The sequence below is a fragment of the Notothenia rossii genome (genome assembly GCF_949606895.1).
Source record: "Notothenia rossii genome assembly, chromosome: 5".
NCBI classification, from domain to species: Eukaryota; Metazoa; Chordata; class Actinopteri; order Perciformes; family Nototheniidae; genus Notothenia; species Notothenia rossii.
Window position 1 is genome coordinate 26,741,828 of NC_136903.1, and position 25,840 is coordinate 26,767,667.

At 40.0% G+C, this 25,840-nt stretch overlaps 1 protein-coding gene across 1 annotated transcript in view; it reads right to left on the reverse strand.

Annotated features, from left to right (window-relative positions):
* Window positions 1–7,971: 7,971 nt before the first annotated feature.
* cdh13 (cadherin 13, H-cadherin (heart)) overlaps window positions 7,972–25,840 on the reverse strand; it is a 385,568-nt gene continuing 367,699 nt past the window's right edge. The window contains exons 13-15 of the mRNA XM_079681783.1: window positions 24,071–24,298; window positions 21,042–21,260; window positions 7,972–9,567 (exon numbers count right to left, since the gene is read on the reverse strand). Coding sequence (XP_079537909.1) covers window positions 9,560–9,567; window positions 21,042–21,260; window positions 24,071–24,298 — 455 coding nt within the window. The 3' untranslated portion in view covers window positions 7,972–9,559. The remainder of the gene's footprint in view (window positions 9,568–21,041; window positions 21,261–24,070; window positions 24,299–25,840) is intronic.

A 25,840-nucleotide genomic window follows, 5' to 3' on the forward strand; every position in this document is an offset into this window, starting at 1 on the left:
CACTGTAACTTGATGGATTTAATGTGATTCAGACCACAAATGAGACAATAATTAGCTAGCTATCGCACCCTGCGGTCCATCCGCCTCAGTCCCCGCATGACACTAGTTAACCAGATAAATAGCTGTTGACAGGAAGCTCTGTGGACTCTTATCATTAAGGGAGCGTTATTGAGACCAAGTGCCGGTGCTGGTCACAACCCCGTTTTTGCTCTCTTTCTTGTAAGCATGGTGGAATTAGAAAGCTTGTTACGGCGACAGCATTAAAAAACAACATTTTTGGCTCACGTTGTGATCCGCAAAATATCTTTCAAACGCAGAGCCGATGGAGTTTAGAAAGATATGTTTAACATTTTAATTCAAACCAACTTAAATTATAGAAGTCTGGAGGACTGGCCAAAAAGAAAAAAAGATGGAGGAAGCCTGGGCCAGCCCCACTATTGGCTGTAGGACTCAGATTCCCCCCCCCCCCCAAAACTAAAAGGCAAATGTATTAGCTAAACTAATAAATAAAATTGCGAAAACTGGACTACCATGTCCTCCAGGGTAAAAAGAATGAACAAAAAGACATGACAAACCTAAACCCTACCTAAAGATGACTGACTGCAGCAGTCAGGCAGCAGAGTGTGTCAGAGAGAGAGCTCCTTCTCCTCCAGCCTTCCTTTTATACCCATGATTCGTGGAGATGAGGAACACCTGAGCAGAGGCGGAGCCAGGAACAGATCAGCTGGACCTTGGCAAAGAGGAGAAGGAGAACAAAAGGGGGAGCCTGTCACATGCTAAATAAGTAAAATCTAATTAAATTATTTAATTTTGCCAATGATTTCTAAATCCCCTAAATGTGTGGTAATAAATCCTCTGAGGCACCACATTACATGTTACTTGTTAGACGCTTTTATCCAAAGCGACTTGCATACTCAATACTGTGGGCAATCCCCACAGGAGCAATTTGGGCTGAAGTGTTTTGCCCAGGGACACAACAACATACTGACTGCAGTGGGGTTTTAACCTGTGATCCCCTGATCCGAACACCAACGCACAACATGTTGTGGTGCAACGCACAACGCACTGCACCACACGCCACCATAAGAGCCAACAGGACAAAATAGCAAAATTGGATATAGCTGTTTTAAAAAAATAGACCATGAGAAGCACACAACATCTGAAGAAGTGCTCTTTGTTTCCTAATTGTATTCATTTTTTATCACAGCGAGCACACAGAAACATCAGAGTAATAAATCTTCCTACACGAAGCTAACAAAAGGCGTGGTGCTTGTTGATTAATTTGTTTTTTATCTACAGGGATTCTGTTTTATAATTCAGCGAGTAATATATGAGGGGTTATCACTTGATAGCAGTTGCTGTGTTGTTGCCGTCATTCACTGACATCCACAACCTCCATTTCTCTTTTATTGCCTTATTTGCATAAAAAGGCATCCTGTTTAACACATTTCTGTTCATAAGACAACACAGAACAAAATGACAGAGCGCTTTGTTCGCAACCTTGAAATACACCAGTGACAAACAGAGAGGAGTGGGAAATTGTAAAAAAAAAGAATAAATATGGTGTTTTTTGACAAAATGGATATTTGACTTGCACAGGCTATTAAGTTTTGATATACAGCACATTAGCGGTGCACCTCGGCATGTAATGATAGAGGCTGTTTCTTAGTGGTCTTTATAGCTTTCACAGACTCTTTTAGTTCAAACTGCTAATGGGGATAGGGACACACAATGAGGTAATGAGGTACGCAGTGTATCGCACAAACACTCCTGACCTCCAAAAACAAACCAAAGATTTAAATATGTAACAGAACAAGTCAAATAGTTTAACATTCTTGGGAAAGTGCTATATTTCTCTTATTCTTTCCCAGAGTAAGATTGATGCCACTCGGATGTGTCCAAGCTTTCTGTGGAGCTCAAGCTGGAAGCGGAGCTTGGTTGAAAGACATTGTCCCAGCATGTAATAGCTTATTAAACATAGTTTTTTTTCACATTTTCTGTTTGTGTAAGGCCTAATCAGAGCCAACCTTTTACACAAAATGTCCCTATCCTTTTCTCGGTTATTACATTACAAGCTCAATATTAATAAACCAAAATAATGTAGCACTTTATCCTCTTCAGGCCACAAAGCAAAGACAACAACTGAACATCAGCATACTGTACAGTAGCTCAACTTTAAACTTCCAGTCAGCTAACTTCTCACGTTGACATACAACAATTGTATAATGACTTTATTTAATAAGGTCATTATTTGTTGTTTGATGTAATCAGAGTTGACATATTATAACATTGTTGTGTCTATTGATAAATCTACGTGGCTCTTTTCTGCTTATAGCTTTGTTTAGATTAAATCAGTGCCATGGGCCTTGTTTACTAGCCGTTTTAAACAGTTTAATCCCCTCTCATGATTAGGAAAGGCCTAAAAACCACTGGAAGATACACTTTTTGGAGTCTGGCTAGGGTTCTCCCTGCTTACGGTCTTTAAGCTGTTCTCAACTAATCATCAACGACTTACTACTACAAACAAATGTTCAAACACAAAGTCAAAACTTCTGTAGCAATTATTTCTCAATGGAATGTATACTTTCTTATTCATAATCTTTCCTTAACTTACATGTCTTTATTTCACAAAATATGTTTTTATTAATAAAGTCATCATCAAAAATGTACATCTCAAGAGGCTCCACGGTCATTGACTGTTAGCCAGTTACCAAGCTGTGTTTAAGTTGATAAATAACCCCGGTGTCTGCTCTAGGTGTGATAAAACGAAATAGCAGAGAGGGACCATGTGTCTACATTAAGCTCTGTGGAAGGAAAGACCTTGGGAAGTAAAAAGAAATCTGCTTCTTATTGAAGACTCTTAATCAAAACACATAACATATACAAGCTGGAGGAAGGAACCTACATCTCAGCGCAGATCAAGGTCGATGTTGGCTCTTCCTCTCTTTTCGCCTCTTTCATCCAGAACATGTAGTACAGCTTGACATGAATATCCATGCCCTTCAGATGGCATCCCTGCTGTGTGTCAGGGTTGGTAACATAGTGGGGATTATGCTTGGCTCCTACTTACAAGACTGATTACAGTTAGAGTTATTTGTTTTTACGATTTATTATATATTATATATGCGGGGTGAAACAAAATGGTATTAGCAATGACAACAGAAACATGCTGATATTTAGCAGGTACAAACCCGAATATATCCTACAGCTGAGGCCGGAGGATTACCAACGTTTTTAACCTAAACCATAACATGGCTAAAAAGCATAAACGCCATTAAGAGAAAACTATTTCAGGCCTGTAAATAGTAAATGGACTGTACTTATGTAGAACTTTTTCCAGGCTTTACGACCCCTCAAAGCATTTTACATTCAACTTAGTATAAGTAAGCTATTATTCACACTTACACACCGTTGGCCGTGCCATTGGGAGAAACTTGGCGTTAGGTATTTTACCCAGCCTGTCCTCCTCCAAAAAATGACTAAATAGGTTGATTGTTCAGCAGCTTATTATGACCTAATGTCACGTTTTAAAGTTTAGCACCTCTAGTGGTCGTGTAAGAAACAACAATTTGTGGCATATGGGCTGATGCTCCCGTTGATTGCAAACGCTCCGGAGGGTCGTATATTCACAAATAACCCTCTCTGGAAAATACTAAATTGTAGGATAGTTTGGCCATTAAAATGCTTTTTGATTTGATTTCTAGCGAGAAGTGTAAATTGTACTTTTAGAATCCAGGTCCCGTGGATGTGTAGGATCTATAGTTTGACAGATATTACGAAGATGATTTGAGGTCTGGCCAGGAGAATGTGTATATACTATATATATATATACTACGTCTTTCCCCTATTAATCTCTATTGACGGCAGCGTCCATGTAAAGTTGGCGTCGACCCTCACGGGGTGAAAACAGTATTTCCGGTCTCAAAGTTTTCATAATAAAACCGGAAGTATTCCCTTCACTGTCAAATGATTTTACAGTGATATCTGCCATACTCATCCACTAAACATCAGTTTATCCTTGTTAATTACACAATATTGATTGGTTTAAATTGTGTACAATGCTTTTGTGCTATCCTACAATTTACGATTTTCCAGAGAGGGCTATTTGTGAATATATGACCCACCGGAGCGCTTGCAATCATGGAGCACTTTAGAAAACTTTAAAACGTGATTATAGGTCGTAATAAGCGCTTGAACAATCAAACTATTTGGTCGTATGAGTTGGAGGACTTGTTGATTTTGCCCAAGGATTCATCGACATGTTGAATGGGATCATCCCTCAACCTTAAGATTGAAGGTCGACCACACTACCTCGCAGCCACAGTTGCCTGTTGTAGATGTAGCTAGCATGTCCCAGCAATCTGCTAGAGAAATCTATTACACTTTATCTTACAGTCTCAAACACTTCTGTTGCTATCTGTCAAATTATTAATAATAACAACAACTCTATTTGTTACTTTTTCATCCCAACAGCAGTGATGACGACTTCAGTGCAAGGCAATGAGCTCTTGTACAGTATGTTTACATTCAAATTCAAAAAGAAAATTCACATTTCCAAAACAGTTCAGTCATAACAGCAATGAGCTAGAAATGCTGACACCAAAGTCCTATCTATAAATTCCTATACCTATATGCCAGGTCTGCATTGTAGATGAGATTTAACTCTATTCTTTTTATCCGGTTAAATAAAGGTTAAATACAAAATAAAAACTACAGTATGTCTGGTAATATTGGTGTAGGGTGTACAGTAGGTGGTTCACTGGCTGCAGGTAAGGATCAGGTGGACATGACCAGCAGATTGGGGCAAGAGATGTTACATTATCCAAGTGATAAGTGAGGGAAAATAGCAGAAGATGGATGAAGGAGAGAATAAAGAGACCCTTTAGGCCTGGTTGAATATATTGCGACTGTAATTGCCACCAATATCTGCCAATGGCCCAATCAAGGTTTGTCTCAGGTTCAGGGCGTTACTTAACCTTGCTAAGCCTAAGTAGAATGAGAGTGAAAATGATAATTGAGTGGTCATTACAGATGAGGATCTTGTGTTAATAGGTGCTAAATGATCATCCAGGAGGGAATAAATGAGTCTGAATGGATGAGTGGGAGATGGCCGGTGAAGGATATTAGTATCATTATTATTGGATGGTATGGTTGCTATTGGCATTCCCAGAATTAAATATATAGGAAGCTGTGAGAAGGAAATCCTCCACGCTAGCAGAGCTATAAAGCAGCCACTTCTAATTAGGGAATGAAATTGAAATGCTCTACCAATGGATGGTTTTGTTTTGAAGCCACAGAGAGGCTGCAGAAAAGTCGCCATGCCTTTCATCAAGAACATTTTCTCTGCCATTTTACAATTCATAAAGTTTGTGTTCAACTTTGAGACACTTTGAAACCATTAACGTTCCTGCTTGTCCTTTCCTTTAGTACTCACCTTGTCCTACTTTGTCATCCACTGCAAATCAGAAAATATTTCTCTGAGATGTTATTTTCTTTACCCAGAGAGATAACGCATCAAAATGACTGGTAAACTTGCAACGTGCAAATGTACCAACACTGCAATAAGAAAACAGGTTTTAAAAAAATAATTATGTATGTTGATACGAGTAACAAAGCCAATCTTTTATTACCCCAAATCCAATAAAAAAAGGTGAAAAAATAATAGGTCCTTTACAGTAGAATAATCACTGATCCATCAAGGCTCGACGGTTAAGTTCTTATGTCAAAGTCAGAGATCACACGTTACAGAATAATTGAAGGCAATAAGAATCCAAACACGAATAAACTAATCTCAGTAGTGCAGTTATGCACAAGTAACAAAGGAAGGCGGAAGGGGTGTTATGTCTCACTGCTCGTTAAAATAGTTTGGAAAAGTCTGTGGAGCTCTTGATGAAAGCTGATTGTGTTCATTAAAGGTGACAGCTACCTGTGTGAAGACTGAATCCAGACTTCAAATACGGGGCCGCATCTCTGTGTTGCCAAAGAGAAAACGCATTAAAAAAAAGTTTGTTATATATTAATTTGACTTTTTCATTTTGAAGTTTTTACACCCAACTTAAATTGGGGTTTATTTTGAAATCAAACAAACAGGAAGAAAATTCCCATTATTATATTTAAATAATTGCAGGTTTTGAGAGCTTACACCGGTGGACACTTTAACATGTCTCATCGAAAATAATTTTGTTGCCTTTATGCTGTTTTTTTTTTTACCTTGTATGATTGCTTAATGGTGAACTGCTTCCTCTGAAAGTGAGAAATATGAACGGTCAACTTCTTTTACAACCCCTTACAAGACGTCTATGCCATTAAGGCAGTGATTACCCTTGACGTGTTAAACACTGTGGAGTGCTTTTTTCTGATTAATTAATCGCTATAAAATTGTTTTTTACTCAATGCCACTCCATGATCACTGAAGATTAAGAGATCCAGAGGTACATTTTGACATCCTTCTTTAAACCAACAAAGGCTTAGTAGCTTACACCAATTTTCACATTAATTTCACCTGAGTGCAGTGTTGACAGATGCAGGTTTTTTTTAACTAAACTGGAGGGTTGTTTTATTTTCTGTAAAACACCATTGTCACTCAAAACTTCTCCTCACCATTACAACTTTTATAAAATGCTGCCAAAGAGGCTCAGTCTCCAACTACACACATCATATCTGCCCAATTTAAGTGTCTCTGCTCTGGCTTCACAGAAGCTAAACAGATTTTTTAGAATCAATGTTGAGGTTTCATTGATTGCTTTAAAAACACACATGAACATGGTTTACGTGACTGACCTTTTAAATCTGTGAGCCATAACTACACCCAGAGGTGCTTTGGCAGAAAATCTTTCAGTCTAGACTTAAAAAAAGGTGTCTCTAGCTGACACTATGTTTACTAGCTAGTTGCTAACTTTGTCTGTGTGCTGTTTGGACCTGGGTAGATAACTTATGGCTGGTAATATTGATCAAAGGTGGAATTAGAAGATACAAAATTAGTGTCATCCACTGAAAACCCAAAGAAAAGCACAGGTGGCATTGTTTTTTTATTACTAAACAATAATAGGAGTTGCAGTACAAGGACATTACGACCAATAAAGAAACATGTATGTTACATCTAGTCATTGGCTAATCGATCAAAATAAATCAGTTTTGTGACGAGCCTCAAAATGTTGTTGTGTTTTTGGAGGTTGAATGTAAATGAGGTATAGGCTAGGGCTATGTCTTTCACTGTTAAATCATCATTTTGGGATATATTCTTATCCACTTTTTTGCAGAAAGTGATATGTAAGGATTAATACCACTCTCACCTGTCAAAGTATGAAGCTAGCACTAGCAGCTGGAAAGCTTAGCATAGCATAAAGAATGGAAACAGGGGTAGGCTACAGCTCACCACAGTCTAATGATACAAGGAAGTGTGGCAGACCCGCGGCAATAATGCTTACTAATTAACATTTTATTTATATAATTCATACTTTAATTGTAGATTGTTGGTGGTGAAGTGACTTATTTTCATCTTCATAACATTAGAGCTTTAGGAGAGTGCTTTTGGTCGCTCCCCTCATTGTTTTCAATGGACAGCAGCAATGCCTTTGAGGTGGTGTGCCAGGCTCTTTGACATTGATTTTAACGTTGTGAAAGTTAAACTTGTTCAACTTACCATGGCAACTATCATCAATGAAAAGCAGCCTTCAATGTATGTTTGCATACATTTGGATAGAGGGTGCCAGGTTGTTCCCTCTTATGCTAAGCTAAGCTAATCTTCTACTGGTTACAGTTGAAGACATTGGCTTATATTTGATTCAATTTACAGTACAAAAGTACAATAAGCATATTTTGCATGTTAAACTATTTCTTTAAGTGAAATTGAATGATGAATGCAAAAGGTATATGATATAATTGCTAACACACACGGCTAATGTGCCCACAGCTTATTTTAGAGATGAAAAAGTCATTGAGTAAACACAATTAAAAAAAACAGCATTGTGGGAATTTTCAGTAACGGCTTTATTAAATTAGTGCAAAAGACAGACGTAACTCATTCAAAATGTCATCTTTTACTTTACGGTTTTTCTTCCACAAAACCCCACACACGATACGTTCTTTTGATGAGCGCAAGAGAAACAAAGCAAAAATCTATCCACCAAAACCACATTCTTTTTTTTCTTCTTACACATCTTCTGGTGATTTGTAATGACGGATGGAGAGAGAACATGAGAGGGCAGAATTGACGGGGGACAAAATCAAACCTAAACACATGGCAGCCATCAAAACAAGACTCCTGATTCTGCTATTAATCACAGATTTCAAAATTATAAAAAAATAAACATAAAAAGATGTTACAGTAAAATAGTCAACACATCAATAGCATTAGAAATAGTGCCTAAAATTCACAGAAAAAAGGTTTTCCTCTTTTTTATTTACTCACTGTGTGGGTGACAAAAGAACTTGCAATCAAAGTACTTAAGTTAATCAATACTGTATATTTATACAATGGTAAAAAATAAAAATATTTATATAATAGTACTTTTTTTTTTAAAGTTTACACCGTTACTATAAAGATATACTGTTTTCCACTCCATGACAACTAATGCAATAAAAACAGAAGCAAATCGAAGAAAGGACTCCAGAGAGTTTCTGACTTTGAAGGCTTATGGCTACCACCTTGTCCTAAAAGACCACAACCACTGCAGACAAAGAAACAGGCTTTGTTCTCTCCACTTAAAGAGGAAAACAAGATCAAACACAGTCTGTGACAAGAAAAGAAAAGAACACATCAAAAAGTCAATGCTCTTCTCCGACCAGGACAGTAGCTCAGCCTTCGCAGTGTTCCCTGGCCCCGCCGAGAGTCACAGAGGTCGATAGAGAGACGGGGGAGACAGGGAAGGAGAGGCAGATTGATGGGGGGATTATGTATATGCAGGTGGAGGATGAGAAAAGGAAGGATCAAGCAGAGGGGAAAAGAAGACGGGGGAAGGAGGGAAAAAAGGAAGCAGGACTTTTTGGATTAACTGTGGGAAAGACCAGAGGTTTAAGGTGAGGTCCAATACGCAATTGATTTATAGCTTTAGTTTTGTTACAATATCAATATACATGTTGTTTCAAGTATCTCCTACGGATGTGGCGTGTTGCCATGAACACTGCTAACACCACACGTTGTCTGCCAGTGTAATGGTGCCAAAAAGGAATACAATGAAAACCATCTCGATGGTGGAGGAAGTAAAAGGGGATAGGAAAAATGGAGTGAGGAAAACATGAGGCGATGAGATGAGAGAACACTGAAGTGCAGAAGGACACATGCCACAAGGAAAGTAAAGATGAAGAGAAGGAGACGAGAGCGGCGAGAGGATAAGTGAGAGACTGGTAAAAAACGCAGAGTGGTGTTATACAGCAGTTGTGCCACTGGGGATTGTGTGTGTTTTCTTGTTTGATTTCTCCCGGTGAGAAGACTCCTTCTCGCTTCTTCATCTTCTTTTTCGTCTTCTTCTTCTGCTCTCCTAAGCCTGGGTTGCGTAGGGGGAGATAAGTTGTTGCTTTTCAGTGTTGCAAAAAGGACTACGGGAGGCTTCAGCAGAATCTACAGGCCTGGAGGGAGAGGAGATTTAAAGGCAGAGGAGAAAGGGGGGGAAGTTGAGAGGATACAAGAAAGGAGGAGGGTGGGAAAGAGAGGAGAAAAAAAGGAGATACTGTAAAGTAAAGGTCATCACTGAAGCAGATCCATTGCAATCAATTACACAGGACAGGTGATGGTATCGCATCGTTAAAGATTCAGTAAGGACAGAACAGAGAAGTTATAATTGTTCACTCTTAGTCCACTTTCAGGCAGTAACAACCAGGTAATTGACTTTAATGTGAAAGTCCATCCTGGAACTGTGTCAGCCTGTACCTTCCCCAACATCCTGGACAATTGGATCGATACGGCTGAACACAAGCAACTCCGCTAACTTTAAAGTGTGGAGAAGTGCACCGAGCTTTTGATTTATTATGTCATCATGACACACTTTCTGGAGCGAGCGCAGTGGAGATTAATTGGCTCCTGACGTGTACTCGTAGAATACTTGTTCCTTGGAAATGAGTACAGCTTATGGTGCTGAGTACAGCTTGGAAGTAGAGAATACGGCCATGTGTTCAACAAATGAGCCTGGACTGAGCTCTCCTCTTGATTCGATTCACACATCCTCTTTTACGAGAACTTGTGAGCTTTAAGGCATCACAGAACATATGTTAATTTGAACTGATGCTGTGTTTTCCCTTGTGATACAGTGTTTGATTGAATCCAAAAAGAGAAAACGGTAGGGTATGTTCCCTGGTAATGTGACAGTTTGTGTCATCAGTCTGGTAGAATTGCTCACAACGAGCTGGTTCAAAATTGGATACGAACAAACACCCACGTAGTCCAGTAAACACACACAGCTGCAGACACACGTACACACACGCTCACAGTGCAGTCTGAAATGTGAGAGTTTATTGATTGCCTCTCTGCCAGACATCTCCTCCAAGTCTGCTCCCTATTTCTGACATACTTGGAGATGGCTGAGCATTCGACAGAAACCCTTCTCACTCTTCGTCAGTTTGGTCATTGGCTCGCCTCTTTTTCTTTCCCTTTCTCCTTTTTAATATTCTTTCTGATGTGACTGGGTTTGATATGGCGCTCTGGGCATCTACAGTGTCCTTAAACTACACGTTAGGACGAAGTAGGAGTCAAGCAGCCACACTAAATTGAAAGATATTGAAATAATTCCACACGCAGGTCCAGTTGCTACCACACTGTTCACTGTAAGTTCAGGAGGAGGTCACTTTGCTTCTACTAAATTCAAATTGTACTGTGCATACGAGCACCACACACTTCCCAAGTGCACTTGGTAGAGTATGAGGATTACATAAACATAAAAGATGAAATCCTCAATGAGCAATAAAAGCCTGATCCAAAATATGCATTAACTGCTATGATAAAGTGATTCAGAATGTTGTTTAGCAAATATACACTTTTTACAATTGATGTATTTTTGAATGGTGTGAGACAACTCATCAGATGCTCTGGGTTGCAGATTTAGTAAATGGTTTCACTCTGTTTCTATATCAAAAAAGTTCTTACATAGACATTATTCGTCACTTCATTTCTCTACATGTTTTAAGGTGTTTTGTACATGGCTAACTTCATAAACATACAAAGCCACGTTACTTGCTTTTGCATGAAGAGCAAAACAATAATTTAAAAATTGTTTCAACACAACATTGCATTTTAATACAAAAGGAATGTTGGAAGATTTTTGAAATGAACTTCCTCGAAGACACCAACAAAGCTCAAAAGAAAAGGGCCAATGATCCATCTTCTCCCGTTTATCCTTGGTTGGGTCGCGGAGGTAGCAGTTCCAGCAGAGAGCCCCAAACTTCCCTTTCCCTGGCCACATCAACCGACTCTGACTGGGGGACCCCAAGGCGCCCCCAGGCCAGCGAAGAGATATAATCCCTCCACCTGGTCCTAGGTCTACCCCTTGGTCTCTTTCCAGCTGGACGTGCCTGGAACACCTCCCTAGGGACTGTTTTGGGGTGGAAGTGGCTCAGTTTGTAGGGACTTGGGAACCAGAGGGTCACCAGTTCAAGTCCCGATTGGACCAAATTCATACGTCTGGACTGGTAGAGGGAGAGTTCAGCTTGTTGGCACTGCCAAGGTGCCCCTGAGCAAAGACCCCCAACAATGGCGCGGCACAAACTGGCATCAGCCTGTTTGCATGTGGTTGTGTATGTATTCGATTTTACAAAATGTGTTAGAGAATATACATATCTAAGATATCTATACATTTCAACAGACTTTACAGGATAATTCACACAGAGACACATGTAATATGTGCAATTTAAAGTTAATTATGTAGCAAAGAAAGGCGCAGCTTCCATATGGAGTACACTGTTAGTAAAACTCATCAGTTCAGAGATGCAGTGGGTACTGCGAAGAACAGATCAGGTGTACCACGCCGCCTTCCTTAACAGGCTTACCTTTAAGCCTTGCCTTTTACTGCTAATCTAGCAAAATGTGGTGTAAAACAAGCAATTTGGAGGTGTCATTTTGTCATAGCTAGTGTTTGTTTCTAAAGGGTTTACTGTTGCATTACGCTCTCAGGGTTTCCATTGTGAAAACACATGAGTGGGCTGCACTGTTACTCCCACAGTGGAGGTCACAGCTCTTGTGTGCTTTGTTTAATAAGTTGGCAGTCAGTATCAGTCAGACAGAGCCGTCATGCGTTTCGACTATTGACATGCCAATAAGTCTTCCTGTCTTTATCCTCCTCCACATCTACCTCTCTCTCTCTCTCTCTCTTCTATAAGATTAGGGAGCGGTCTTGAGGAATGTGGACTAAAGTTTTTGCAGACATTCTAAAATGAATTGGAGTGTACACTTCACAAAATTCTGAAAGTGATCGAAGCGTGCCTGAATGGGGGTGAATATCTAATAGGATGGAGAGTATGGAATAGGAGATGTGGGATGGGTGGCTGGGTGGCTGGGGGGTGTATCAATTGATTTTTCTTTCTCCATTGTTTCTCTCCCAATGCCTCCCTTTCATAACGCTCAGGACTAAGTGTTCCCCAAAAAAGGAAATAAAAGTCGAGAAACACTCAGAGGCACTGGAGACTCAGATATTGGTTTTTGCAAATCTAATGAGACTCTAGCAGCCCTGTTTCACCTCACATGCAGAACTGGTTATAACAAATAAGCAATTCTCCCCATGTGTATAAAGAAAGGCAAGGCCTTGACATGAAAAAACGTTGGTGAATCAATTCACCTCAGCTTCCGCACAGAAACAGGCTATGAACGTATAGGTCAGGAACAGATGAAAAGAGAAATTAGTGAGTAAGAAGAGGAAGCGAGAAGGATAGAGATGAACAAAATATAATCACTCTACCCGAGGTTGGCTGAGTTATAAATGAGTCACGGTTACGGCTAGCGGAATTAGAATTAGGTTTTTGATCCATATACAACTCTCAAACAAGGATGCACACACATACCGACTTATTCATGTGATATATGAGGGTGACATTCACAGTACCAACATAATATTTGCTCATCTCCCTCCTGGGAAAAAGTATATAGAGCGTAAACAAGCTAAAGTTTATATATAACCAATCTTCTCTGTCACCCTTCTGTTCCAACACCTTGTGTAAAACAGCTACCTGTGCTAGAAAATGAGCCTATTTCCATTTCACAACACCAGACAGAAAGGAATACATTTCGCCTCAAACCCTATATGGATGACCTGATGGAGAATCCCAGCGCCTCATTGATGTAGACTGAGCTTATGTCTCCCCTTAATGTAAGTCTCTCTGGGTAAAAGCCTCAGCCTAATGCGTAAAATGTAAATTTAACAAGCTGCGGGAGGCGAGGAAGAATCAAATAGGACACTGGAGAGAACAGTTACCATTTTCCAGCTTTTTTTAATTGCTGAGAGGAGAAAAGGGTGACAGTTGATTAGCTCAGGTATGTCACGGCTGCTAGACAGGAAACAGCGGCGTTGCAGCATGAAGAAGAAACATTACAGGGGAAGACAGGGAATCTGTCAGGGTAACGCTGACTATAGTAGAAGTTGATGAGCCCTACCAACCCAGATTTTAATGAAGGAGTTAGCGCTACAATAAACCACAGAAGAACAGATCACAGAAATTCGTTTTTGACTAGACTATGTATGATAATGTTAAGTAAAGATTTCATTGTCCATTGAATTTCACATTATTAAATACGACAGGCGATCATGCGTTTGTTCTAATGTTTCTGTGTGTGTATGTGTGTTTGTGTGCTTTCGTGTTCATGTGACAGAGATAGACATATCTGTCTTTGTCAAATGTTAATCTCGCCTTCTACTGGACCAATCAGCCTAATCTTTCAGTTCAGATTCATGATTGGTTAATTTCGACCGACTAGAGTTGGTCATTTTTGGAACAGTAGAAAGTCTTAACCAAGAGGGTTAGGTGAGTTTATTGTGTCTTGGTACGGTTTTGAAATACATTTTTCTACTGTTCTATTAGTCCGTCTAATCTCATTTTTATTTTTTGAGAATCATTTCTTTATTCATAATACATTAAAACAGTTAATGTAGTGGATTGGTAACTTGAACAACCAATCTCCCAGCCTCAACTATGGGACAGCCCTTTATACTGTACGGTGGTAAGAAACAGCAGTTGAGATAGATGACATATTGATTATGTAAAATTAAATCCGGAAAGTCACTTTTTTGTTGGGCTAGCAAAGTAAATAGAAAGACATGTGGCAGATTTGTACAATATTGATGAAAGACAATTTGGAATTATTTGAAAAATATTTAACAATACATTTGAACATCTCAACATATTCCTATCCAATGTTTTGATTCTGGATGGTGAACTAACCCTGCTTTTTCCTTTGGATCACATCATTAGCTGCTTGAGGAACTTTTTCTGCCCCCAGGATTATGGGAATTGTTGTCACAGTATAATTTAAATGAGCAGAACTGGAGGCAAAAGATTAGTGGAGTTTAATATAAGTTTTTCACAGTGGAAATGTTGACAGGTGACAAGCCAAACATCTCATTAGATGGTGGCATTCAATTCAAGTTAAACTCGGCATGAACATGTACATTTTACACTGCCAGAATGAATGTTATTTGTTACACCTGTATTAAAGTCTGAATATCAGATTTGAGAAGGGCCTGTGTATTTCTACACAGAATTACCAGACCGAATATAAATTCATAGCCTTGGCACTGTCTTTCACATTCTTGTCACCTCATCCCGTTGACAACAACAGCTTAAACAATTATCGAGACTTAATTTTGGCAACTTTATGGCAAAAAATGTACATGCAGAAAACCCTATAACACACTAGAGGAAAGGGAAATTCCAAAAAAGCATAAAAGGCCTCCTTCAAAATGGTTACACTTACATATCAGTATAGTTACAGAAATTTAGCAACGAGGTTCTACATTTCTGAATCTGATTAAAGCCATTACTCAGTGTTAACTAGTTGGAAAACTTAAAATAGCTTATAGCTTTGACTTTATAACAACCAGTACTGAGAGTGATAGCTTCTTTGCTTAAAAGCTTTTGACTTAAGAAACGGTGCACCTCATTGAAGTTCATATCACAGTTAGAGATCAATAACCCTGACAGCTTGATCTGAAGGCAGAAACAACCCGTCCAACACACACTCTGAGGTGAGGTGTCTTCAAAGCGAGCTGTGAAAAGCCATATTTTTACAAGAGTAAATAAGCCCCTAAACATCCTGTCTCTATAGCTAGGAGGGGATTAGTGTAGAGCTGGAGAAGCAAGAGGAAAAGTGGCTGTCAGAGCGAAGCGAGGGATCAGCGAGGAGGAATAGTGTGGACTCAAACCCCCCCGAGGGGATGGAGGTAAATTAGTGGCATCTGTGCTGGGAGCTGTTTGTTGTGTTTAATGGTAAATGCTTTGTTTTTACTCCACCCTCTCACTCTCTCTCTCCTTTACTCTTGGATTTACATTATTACTCTTGCTGAAATTACAGAGAAACACGGAGAGAAGCAGTTCTCTGCAGTGCATTACAACTAGCAACAAATCTGCAGCTGAAGCCCGTAATCCTGCATGCGGGAGATTTTAGTGGTTTGAGCTCATAGACCCTCCTAAATGGACCATGTGCAGGGGTGAATTGCTGCAGAGTGGGATGAAATGGGAATAAGTGCGTGTGTATGAAAGTAAGAGTAGTATGGTTAAGAGCATCAGCATCTGGTTCCCTGAGGTTTTTTATTTGATCATCTTATTTCACATCCACAATAAGCCACATTCATACACACTGACTTTGGGAAATAACAGTGTCCAAACCACCTATAGGTGAACAACACAAATTATTTAAAATGATATCCAATGTGTTATTGCCTCCAGCAACACATAATACACTTTTGGAAATTCATTTTGAGCAACAGTGAGGCTGTTGCGAGAAGATAGTGAATGAGAACAGTTCCCATGGTTACTGATAGGGGGCAGTGTGGTCATCTGTCTTGTCATGAGAGCGGACCATTCCTGCTTGTAATTACTTTTAAAATTAGGACTCATTCTTATGCGCAGCTGTTCTTTTTTGTGTGCATCCGCGGCCTATGGGAGCACGTATTGACTGCACTTAGTTTGTCCATTTAGGAAGTCTTGTCACAGGTGCACAATGGATGCTTTCACACGGCCGTCTAACACCCTCAGTCTGAGTGTGTGTCTGTGATTTGGCTCTATGTATCCGCAGGCATTTCCCTCTGCAGAAATGTAGGATAATACCCTAATTGTTCCCTACTTTATGGTAATCTATGGTGTATGAATATATATATATATATATATGTGTGTGTGTGAGAGTCACAGTGATCACAAAAGAAAAGCTCACAATGGAGGGGAGAGAAAGTAGGGCCCTTGAAACGGGGGGATTTAGCTGCCAATCCTGCAACAGCAAATAAAGGTCTCGTAAGAAGACACAGTAGGCCTATATGTTGGCCCTCTGCACACACAGGCGCACGCTCACCCCCCCTATCTGTCCTGCAGGGTTACATAAATTATTTAAGGGTCTGAAAAACAACCCCAGTTGAGTGTTAAAGGGCTGAGAGCAATGACGGGAAGCCAGTGAGGACTTGGCTTCTGGTTCCGCTGAGCTGAGCGCTGCTGAAGGAGCCGGTGGGAAAAAGTGCGGATGTTTGAAGGTACGGGTAAGGTGAGATCAGACTGACAGCAATTAAAGATCCCCAACATATTAACATGCAAGCGTCACAAACCACATACCATTTTAATTATTCCAGTAGGTACACACACCCTGAGAAATTCTGTCAGTGGGGGAGACATGATCTTCCTCCTAAACAAACATCAACTTCCTCAGTTCGCTTGATTGGAGTGATATTTTATGGAGACTAATTTAGCCTCGCACTATCTTGTTTGAGTTTGTCGAAAATACACCAATGCGAATTGCTTCGGTTGTTTTGGAATATGGAACTTAAGTGGGCTACTTGTCAAGATAGATTTTTTCAGTTTTAAATCATTTTCTCTCTCCCATCTCGTATAAACTCTCGGACACACAGAAAAACATTACTTGCAGTCCAAACACAAACGCACACAAAATACTAACTGCTGCAGAGATTTGAGATTAGATGCCCTCTGCACAGTTTTTAAACAGAGGATGCACAGAACAACTGTTGTTTTGTCTTGTGTTACATAACTTAACGCCTCAGACAGAGAGAACAAAGAACTACCCTGTCTCGTGTTAAATATATTCATACAGTATACTTCTAATTTGGTTTGTCGAGGAATTATAATTACAGTCAGGATTGAATGCCATTGCTTGCCTTTTCCATCCAGGAGTTGTGACATCATTATTCTGAACATCGACTGAGTCCCAGTGGACTTAGCCTACATCATAACCCCTAATGGACGAATGTAGGTTCTGGTTTTAAAGTTTCCCCCTGTTTAAGTTAACTTGGAACCGTTGCCATGTGTCGTAACTTTTACCTGCAGATGAGGCAATGGAGAGTACGACATCTTCTATTCAAATAATAGCTCGATGTCAAGTCCCTATTTCATTATGGTTGTATTTGAGTTCTCTTTTCTAGCAAAGGTTTGCTCATATCAGAAGGAGTTCAAGGCTTAGATAGACATTGGTTGCTTTTGCAGATCTTTTCAACCACTGGTGGTAGTAGTACTCCGATGTTTTACTGAATTAAAAGTAAACATTGTAAATTGTAGAAATACTCTGTTAAAATTAAAATTCCTGCAGTCAAAAATCTAATTTAAGAAAAAAAAAGTACTGAAGTACTAGCATTGCAGTATACTTCCTAAAAGTAAAAGTACCTCTACTGCATAATGGCTCATTAAAGAATCTTTAATTATTGGATTACGATTATTGATGGATTAATGTGTTCATCACAACTGGTAAATGTAAAGCTAATTTAAATTGCTGCATACTGCCAGTCTGCCTCAAGTAATTTTTATAGTTTTTATGTCATAGTTGAGTTGATAATTGATTTATATTTTGTATTAGCTAATACTACAAATTGAAAAAGTAACTAAAGTTGAAGTGGGCTAAAAAGTATGATATAGGCTGACAAAATCTAGTGGAGCAGAAATGTAAAGTACCCCATAATTGTATCGTAGTACAATACTGAATGTGAATGTACTTTGCAGTTTTCAGATGCTGTGCAACTGGAAAACTGGCGAAGAAGTTGCAGAGTACTTACCTCAGGATATGTTGTGAAATCTGGATGAAACGGTTGATTCATCCGTCTGTATTTTTGTACTGGCTGGTAGCTAATTCAAGTTCAAGTTAAAAAGGGACATATGTTGCCAAACACTTTTTAATCAGTCGAAATGAATAAATGAAATGTTATCTAATTATATTGATTAAAAACATAATTACATGACTTATCTTTTTATACATACAATTTGTGTTTAATAGACGGTGTTGGGGACTTGAGGGAGAGAGAAAGCCAGAATAGAGGGGGCATAAGGTAAGGCAGATAGAGACGTGAGGAGCCAGACAAATGTAGAAAACTGTACTGCTGCGTGGCCGTGCATACGCCTGCAGCCCGGTGGGCAAAAACAGAACAAAACAGAAGAGTTTAATCTCCACACCTTTATTCTCGTCTCTTTTCCCAATTCCTTCCCCTCTGGCTTTTTCCATTTTCCTTCCCCTCATCTCTCTCCTGCAGGGTCAGGGTTCAGCGTGGAGATAAGGGAATTGAAACAGGATCCTCTCTGCCTCCCTGTCAGACTATCTGACTATACACTGCAGTGATCAGTCCCCTCTATCTGTCCCCAGCACCGGTCTGTGTGATGAGCTCGAGCAGGAGTCATCTCTCTGGGCGCCTGTGTGTGTGTGTGTGTGTGTGTGTGTGTGTGTGTGTGTGTGTGTGTGTGTGTGTGTGTGTGTGTGTGTGTGTGTGTGTGTGTGTGTGTGTGTGTGTGTGTGTGTGTGTGTGTGTGTGTGTGTGTATAAACATGTTCTGAGTCTGAATCGGTGGAACTTCTGTTTCCCGGCTGCATTGCTATCTGAGATTCCCAATGGATTCACGCAGCGACCTTGTTACTTCTCTGTACTCCAGCTCCAGAGTTAAAAACGTCTGTTCTGACTTTGCAAACATGCTCCCGTCCAAATGAATGGACACGTACAGCGGCTCAGAACCCGGCGGCCCGAGGATGTGTCACCTGGAGCAGCTATTTGGCTAATGAATGCCACCGTCCATCACCGAACTGTTTACAGTGGGGTAATGAATGCTACTGTCGTTCAGAGTCAAAGGACATCCTTGCGGTGAAGACTTTCCAATGTCATCTCGGCATGTCAACCAATTATCATGCTTTTTAGTACAGACGCAGCGGCTGCTCCCATGGCAACAGCATAACAACATATTTCTAAATGAAGGAGAGTGTGAAAAAGCGAACTGACTGTTCCAGCTGGCTTGCACTTAGGATCTCTGCCATGAAACTTTCCCGAGAAGTGGATGGCCGCCCACTAACGCTGACGCAGCATCGGCTTACGCTCATGATTAGTGTGTAGTGGAACCACAACTAATGCTCCGTCAACGCCGTGCTTTTGCTGTTGCCTGCCAAGCATTGTCAGTTTAAAAGGAAAACAGGATGATCAAACAAATCTTCATATACACAGCATATTCATCTGCTATGGATGAGAGTTGTAAAAAAATATATGCACCGACAGACAGGTTGATCCATAGCCGGAGGAAGATCGATGGGAAATGTTAGATGCCGTGATGCACAGATATTAGAGAAAATGAGAAGATGAGCTGAAGAGATTCTGCCTGTAAGCGAAGAATTATGGTGAGTGAAGAGCGCTAAGTAGAGAGCAAGCATACGAGCAGGAGAAGTGGTTCGAGGGGGGGGGGGGGAACAGCGACAGAGAGAGCTGAAGGATGAGAGACAGGAAACAGACAGAATACACAAGCAGGAGTGATCAACTGGAATTGAGAGGCAGGAAAAAGATTTTAAGATCAATAGAACAAAAAGACATGGGATGATAGAGAAAGGAGAAGCGTGTTAGTCTTCAATGAACATTTCACAGTCAAACACAAATCAACGGGAAAAAAAGGTGTTAAAATTACGACTGGACCAGCTTTAGGCCTGAAATCTCATTTGGCTTTTTCCAGTCATTTCTAATTTTCTTTTACCCTATTGTTAATACTCTTCTTGTTCTTCTCCTTACTATCAGAATCCCTCCCGCTGTACCCCGCATGCGGCATACAGCGATCCCGACTACAAACTAAAGAGAACAAACGCTGGATCTGGGTGACTTCAAGTTGGAAATGATCTTTCGTTCCAAAAAACTAGCTGTTGGACGTCCTCCATTACGTCTGTGTTCTGAATGGGGGAGGCTGAATTATTCATGCTATTGCTAATGGCTTGAATTGAGATGTTTGGAGTAAATTCAAGTTTGTCTTCCTGGGGAGGGCCCGGGGGAGGGCCCGAGGCATGGCAGGAAGAAAATAAAAAGGAAAGTGAACGCATTCTTTTGCAACATGGATGCAAGAAGCACAATAGCCAAATGCCTCAATTAATGTGCATTGATGTGCACCAATACACAAGAGAACTTTAATGAAATGCTACACTTTTATATATTTTACATCATGTCTGTAATGATTTCTCTCCAAATGATAAACTGGAAGCAAAATACCATATTGACTAAGCACAAATCCGTTTTTAAAGAGGCCCTAATATGCTTTTTGGTGTTTTTAATTTCCTGTAGTGTGTTGGGTAGTTTTTTGTGCAGGTAAATGGTCTGCAAAGGCTAACATCCCAGCAGTTCCTCCAGAGGCAGTTTCTCTAAGGGGCGGGAGATCTCTAAGCAGTTGCCCAATCACAACAGAGCCGGCAAGCTAACCAATCATGGGCTCTGGTTTCAGACAGAGGGTGAAAAGAGGTGCTGCAGCTCAGGCAGTAGGAGGACAATAAAGAGCTTTTTTAACATTAAAGCATGTCAACATTTCACAGTAGAGGAACAAAATACAATTATGAACCTGAAAATGAGCAGAATAGAACCCTCCATTTTCAGTTCTCATTTGGTCTGTGTGGTGGTGTTGAAGGTTACTTACAGAGTAGGGCAAGCAGGAGTGTTGCTAGCAGCACGAGAAGGCTGGCGCGGTGGGAGTGGGCGGAGCTGCAGTGCATCTTGTTCTTCTTGCAGACGCACACTTGAACTTTGACCTCTGTGTAGTTGGACAAGGGGGGCACCCCCGAGTCAGTGATGAGCAAAGGGAGCTGATAGTTGGCTTTCTTCAGACTGTGCAAGAGCACGATTTTGGAGTGTGTGGCTGTGGAGGAAACAGAGAAGAAGAGGGAGGTTAAATAAAGCGAGTGTATGATAATCCGCCATCCCGTCTATTGTCCGTCTATTCTGTATTTAAGAGCATCCTATTTTGCAAAGCAGAACTAAATATGTACAAAACTAATGCACCCTAAGTAACTGACTGCCAAGCCTCTTCTGACAACTGCAGCGACACAAATTGGCACTACTTAAGTTGCGTAAGATTGTTACATTGGGTTGCATCAGATTTTACCCTTCCTTAAGAGTCACAAAAGAAAACTCTGGAGCCTTTTTTTACTTTGAAATGTGTCACAATTTGCAAAAAATGTGCATTTCATCCATCTGGCATGGCTGTTATCTCCTGATCAGCTGACTTTAGTCTTGTATTTAATTAGAACATTTACATTGTCAGACTTTGTGCTCGAAAGGCAGCAGTAAACATTTCACAAGTCTCTCGCTCTGCGTATTTTGATACAAAAGGACTCTCGTGTGAGATGCAGAATTTCCTGAAGTTTCTACAATCCCTGATAAGCATGTACAATCAGATCTCTTAGTACTGCTTTATTAATCCGTAGATAGTTTAATCACATCTACAGTAGTCTACTTATGTTGTGTGTTCATGGAATCGTGCTCAAATCCAAGGTGATAACAAAAACAGCAGGGTGACACATTATTGGAAGTGTCTTTGAAATGTGTTGATATACAGTATTATCTCCAGGGGAGCTCCCATGTTTTATCAAACATTAAAATATTAATGTGACGTGTTGATTAGGGATCTTCAGAGAATTTGTTACCTGGTTGCTGTAAGTAACTTAATTTGTATCATACAGACAGAGAGCGGTATCAACCTTCTCATCCAACTCGAGGCAAGAAAGTAAATAGGAGCATCTCTCAAGATGTCAAACTATTCCTTCAATCATTCACCCATATGTATTTTTAAACCGTCTACATTTATAATTTCAAAGGACTGATTTGAAAAAGAATATGGACAAAGTGTTCAGGTGTTTTAGTTAAGTAAAATCAACAATACCACAGTGAATATATCCTCAAGTAAAAGTCCTGAATTCAACATTTTACTTGAGGAAAGTACAAGAGTATAAGCACCATTAAATACTAATTTGTAATAAATACCAAACATTGAGATAGTCTTTGGATATAATGGCCAATTTCAGAATATTATATATATAATCTGATTGGATTATAATCATGATGAATTGATGTTTCAATTGCTTAAATTTCTTCAGCTGGTAAAGACAGAGCTTTTGTTTACTGTTGGGCATTTTTTTTTATTTCACCAAGGAATGTTAGCCGATAATAATACATAATAAAGTCTTTGTTGATTATATTTTATTTGGCAAAATGTGTCTCTAAATTATGGTGGAGTAGAAGTATTTATTAGCATGCAAAGGACCTCATAATTGTACTTGTAAGGGTCCAACACTGAAGTGATTCAGTAAAAAGAGTGATTCTGAAACCAAACATTTGTAGTAAGAAGGATTAAAACTAGATGTTGCATGACAAAAAAATAAGTTAAATGTACACAGATGTATGGCGATGAGGGGTGAACCCGTACCAGCTCTCCTACCTGTGGTTCCACACACACACACACACACACACACACACACACACACACACACACACACACACACACACACACACACACACACACACACACACACACACACACACACACACACACACACACACACACACACACACACACACACACACACACACACACACACACACACACACACACACACACAGGAGACGAGCACAGTGCCAGTCCATTCCAGACGAGCGGGCCCTATCTGTCTCTCCAGCGGGGGTGATTGAGGAGTGTCTGTACCTCCCTCTCCTGCTGCCAGTCACAGCTAATACCTCTGGGCAGGTTTCAGCTCTGCTCTGTCACTCAAACACACACACTGCGCTGCCAGTCATGCAACCCTGAATCAATGTCTTTCTTTCTTGTTCGTCTATCCTCCTCCTCCTCCTCCTTCCATCCTGTTATTATTTTTCCCTTCATCTTTGTCATGTTATCTGTTCTAGTTCAGACGGCATTAGTTGTTAAGTAAGTACACAGATGTTATACTTGCGTCAAAGTACTTACTTACTTTAGGAATAGCACAACAGTATTACAATCACACTGTACTTAGATTATTAATGTGAAAGACCTTTTCTTTCCTGTAAAGAAGCTTTTATTATGACTTATATTATTGAAATATTATTATTGATGCTTTTCATGTTGGAGACATTTTAAAGTGACGGCTGGTAGACCTCACATTTTAACTACTTTGTATCATGTTGGATAGTTTAATCTGAAATAATTGATCGCTTTTTTTTCATAAATCTGAACTTGCTAAGTAAGTACAATACTTCCTTTGAAATGCAGTGGAGTCGAAGTGGAAAGTAGCATGACATTTAAATGTTCAAATTATGGCACTGTGGTACAGTACTTGAGCAAATCTATTGGGCGTAACTTGTCTGTACTCAAAATCGACTTATATTATAAGTCAATATTTGATGCTGTCGAATGCTGTTGCAATTTACTTTTGTTACTCTCTTTTTCCTTATTTTTCTTTGTTTATTTTATCTTTCCATCACCTGCCTCCCCCAAGTGCTTTCTGGCAGCCCTGTGTAGAATACACTCAAAGCTCTTGAGAGGTAAAATAATGGCCGTGTAATAGCAGGTAAAGAAAAAGTAACTCACAGAGCCCTGTTTGTTATTTTCCAAGAGGTGAAACTTTTCCCGCTATTTAACTCTATTATAATGTCAAAAAGTTTTGAGCAAACAAAACCTCAGAATAAAGTACTCACAGTTGACCCTGGTGACCTTCCATGTTTTGTCGAGGCCCGGCTGTTTTCCCAGCTCTATCTTAAAGGGTGCGGCGTTGGGGTAAAGGTCCTTGTCCCGCCCCCCGACTATAGCCACGCTCAAGTCATCTTCACACACCCGCGCTACCGACGGGACCACATAGGGGGCGTTGTCATTATAGTCTTCCAGATAGATGACCAAAGAGCCGGTGCCTGTGGCTGGAGGGCTGCCTGGAAACACAACATTATCACATATTAGGAGAGGGATAACCAAAGAGTTGAATGATTCACTCTCTCGCTGTAGGCCTGGATGCTGATGATTTTGTGGAGGAATGCGAACAGTAACGATGTTGGCAGATGTGAAAAGAGCAATAACGCAATGTGGCTGCAATTAAACATGGTGTACTCATGATTATTTGAAAGTTAATTATCTTTTTAACCGTTTTCATTCTGCCATGTCGAAATGTTCTTCAGCTGACATTCTAAAGCAGAGCAAAGCATGATGTTTTAAAAAAAAAAGAAGCCAAAAACCCGAATAAGATCCATCGCTTTTTTTCTACTCCGCTGACCTAATTCAACCCAAACAAAACAAAGTGATTGTTGTTTTAATGCCTGGGGAGAATGAATCACAGTGACTTGTGTTTTGGAAGAGAACATGGCTTCTGTATGAGATTACACCTCGGTGAAGGATGCTGGGTCAAAAAAGCAACTTGGCTCTTCTCTATTACTGCTCTCTGTTTCACTGCGATTAGAGGTTATTAAAAATATCCACGCTGCTTCCAAGACAGCTCCAGAGGACAGTCAGCAATTAACACCCAAAGACAAGATCTGTAATTGGAAAATGGGTGTCCTCCACCTTTTCAAGGTAAAACAATATTTTGGTCAGAGGTTGGAAAAAAACAATCAGGATATACTGTACAGTATGTGCCATAAATGTCAAGTGAAGTCTTTCCAGTGCCGTTAGATAAAGCTGCCCACACTAAAATGCTGATTAGGTGAAAGTTAACTTCTTAGGACTATCTAAGGATTAAACTTAATACAAATTGTGCTTCATCATCTCTGAAACATCCTCGTAACCAGATAAAATGAAGCCTTCATATTCACCACTGAATAAAGGCATTGATAGCTGATTAACCACAACAAGTTATTTTGGGAAACAATGTCTCCCTGATCCCACAATAAAACAGACAACATATGCTAGGGATTCTGGCTTAAAGAGGCCAATTCTGCTATTTTTCAGGTACTGTACATATTTGTATTTTTGTCCTTTAATGTGACATGTTCTAATGCTTTAATGTTCAAAAGAGGCTTTACTTTTCTCATAATGCCTGTGCTGCAGCACCTCTCTCCACCTTCTGTCTGAAACCAGAGCCCAGTCTGCTTTGATTGGTTAGCTGGTCAACTGCTTAAAGATGACCCTCCCCTTAGCATATCACAACAAAAATGTTGCAGCCCCAGCCAAGAAGTGTGAGTGTAACGTAGTGGTGTCATTATGTTATGAAATTAAACAAAGGAGTCCAATGGAGGCGTATCAGGCAGTGTGTCAGAGAGAAACGGATTTTACCCTTTGCCGACCATTTACATGCAGAAAAAACATTAGAACACACTACAGGAGAGGGAAAAGCCCCAAAGGCATAATGGGGCCCCTTTAAATAACAACAGTTTCAGAGGCTATATCTAATTAACTAACCAATGGAGCTGAAGGTAACTTATTGGCATTGGTTTGAGAAGCCAGCCTGATGATTTATTCATGTTCCAGCTGACCTTTTTAAA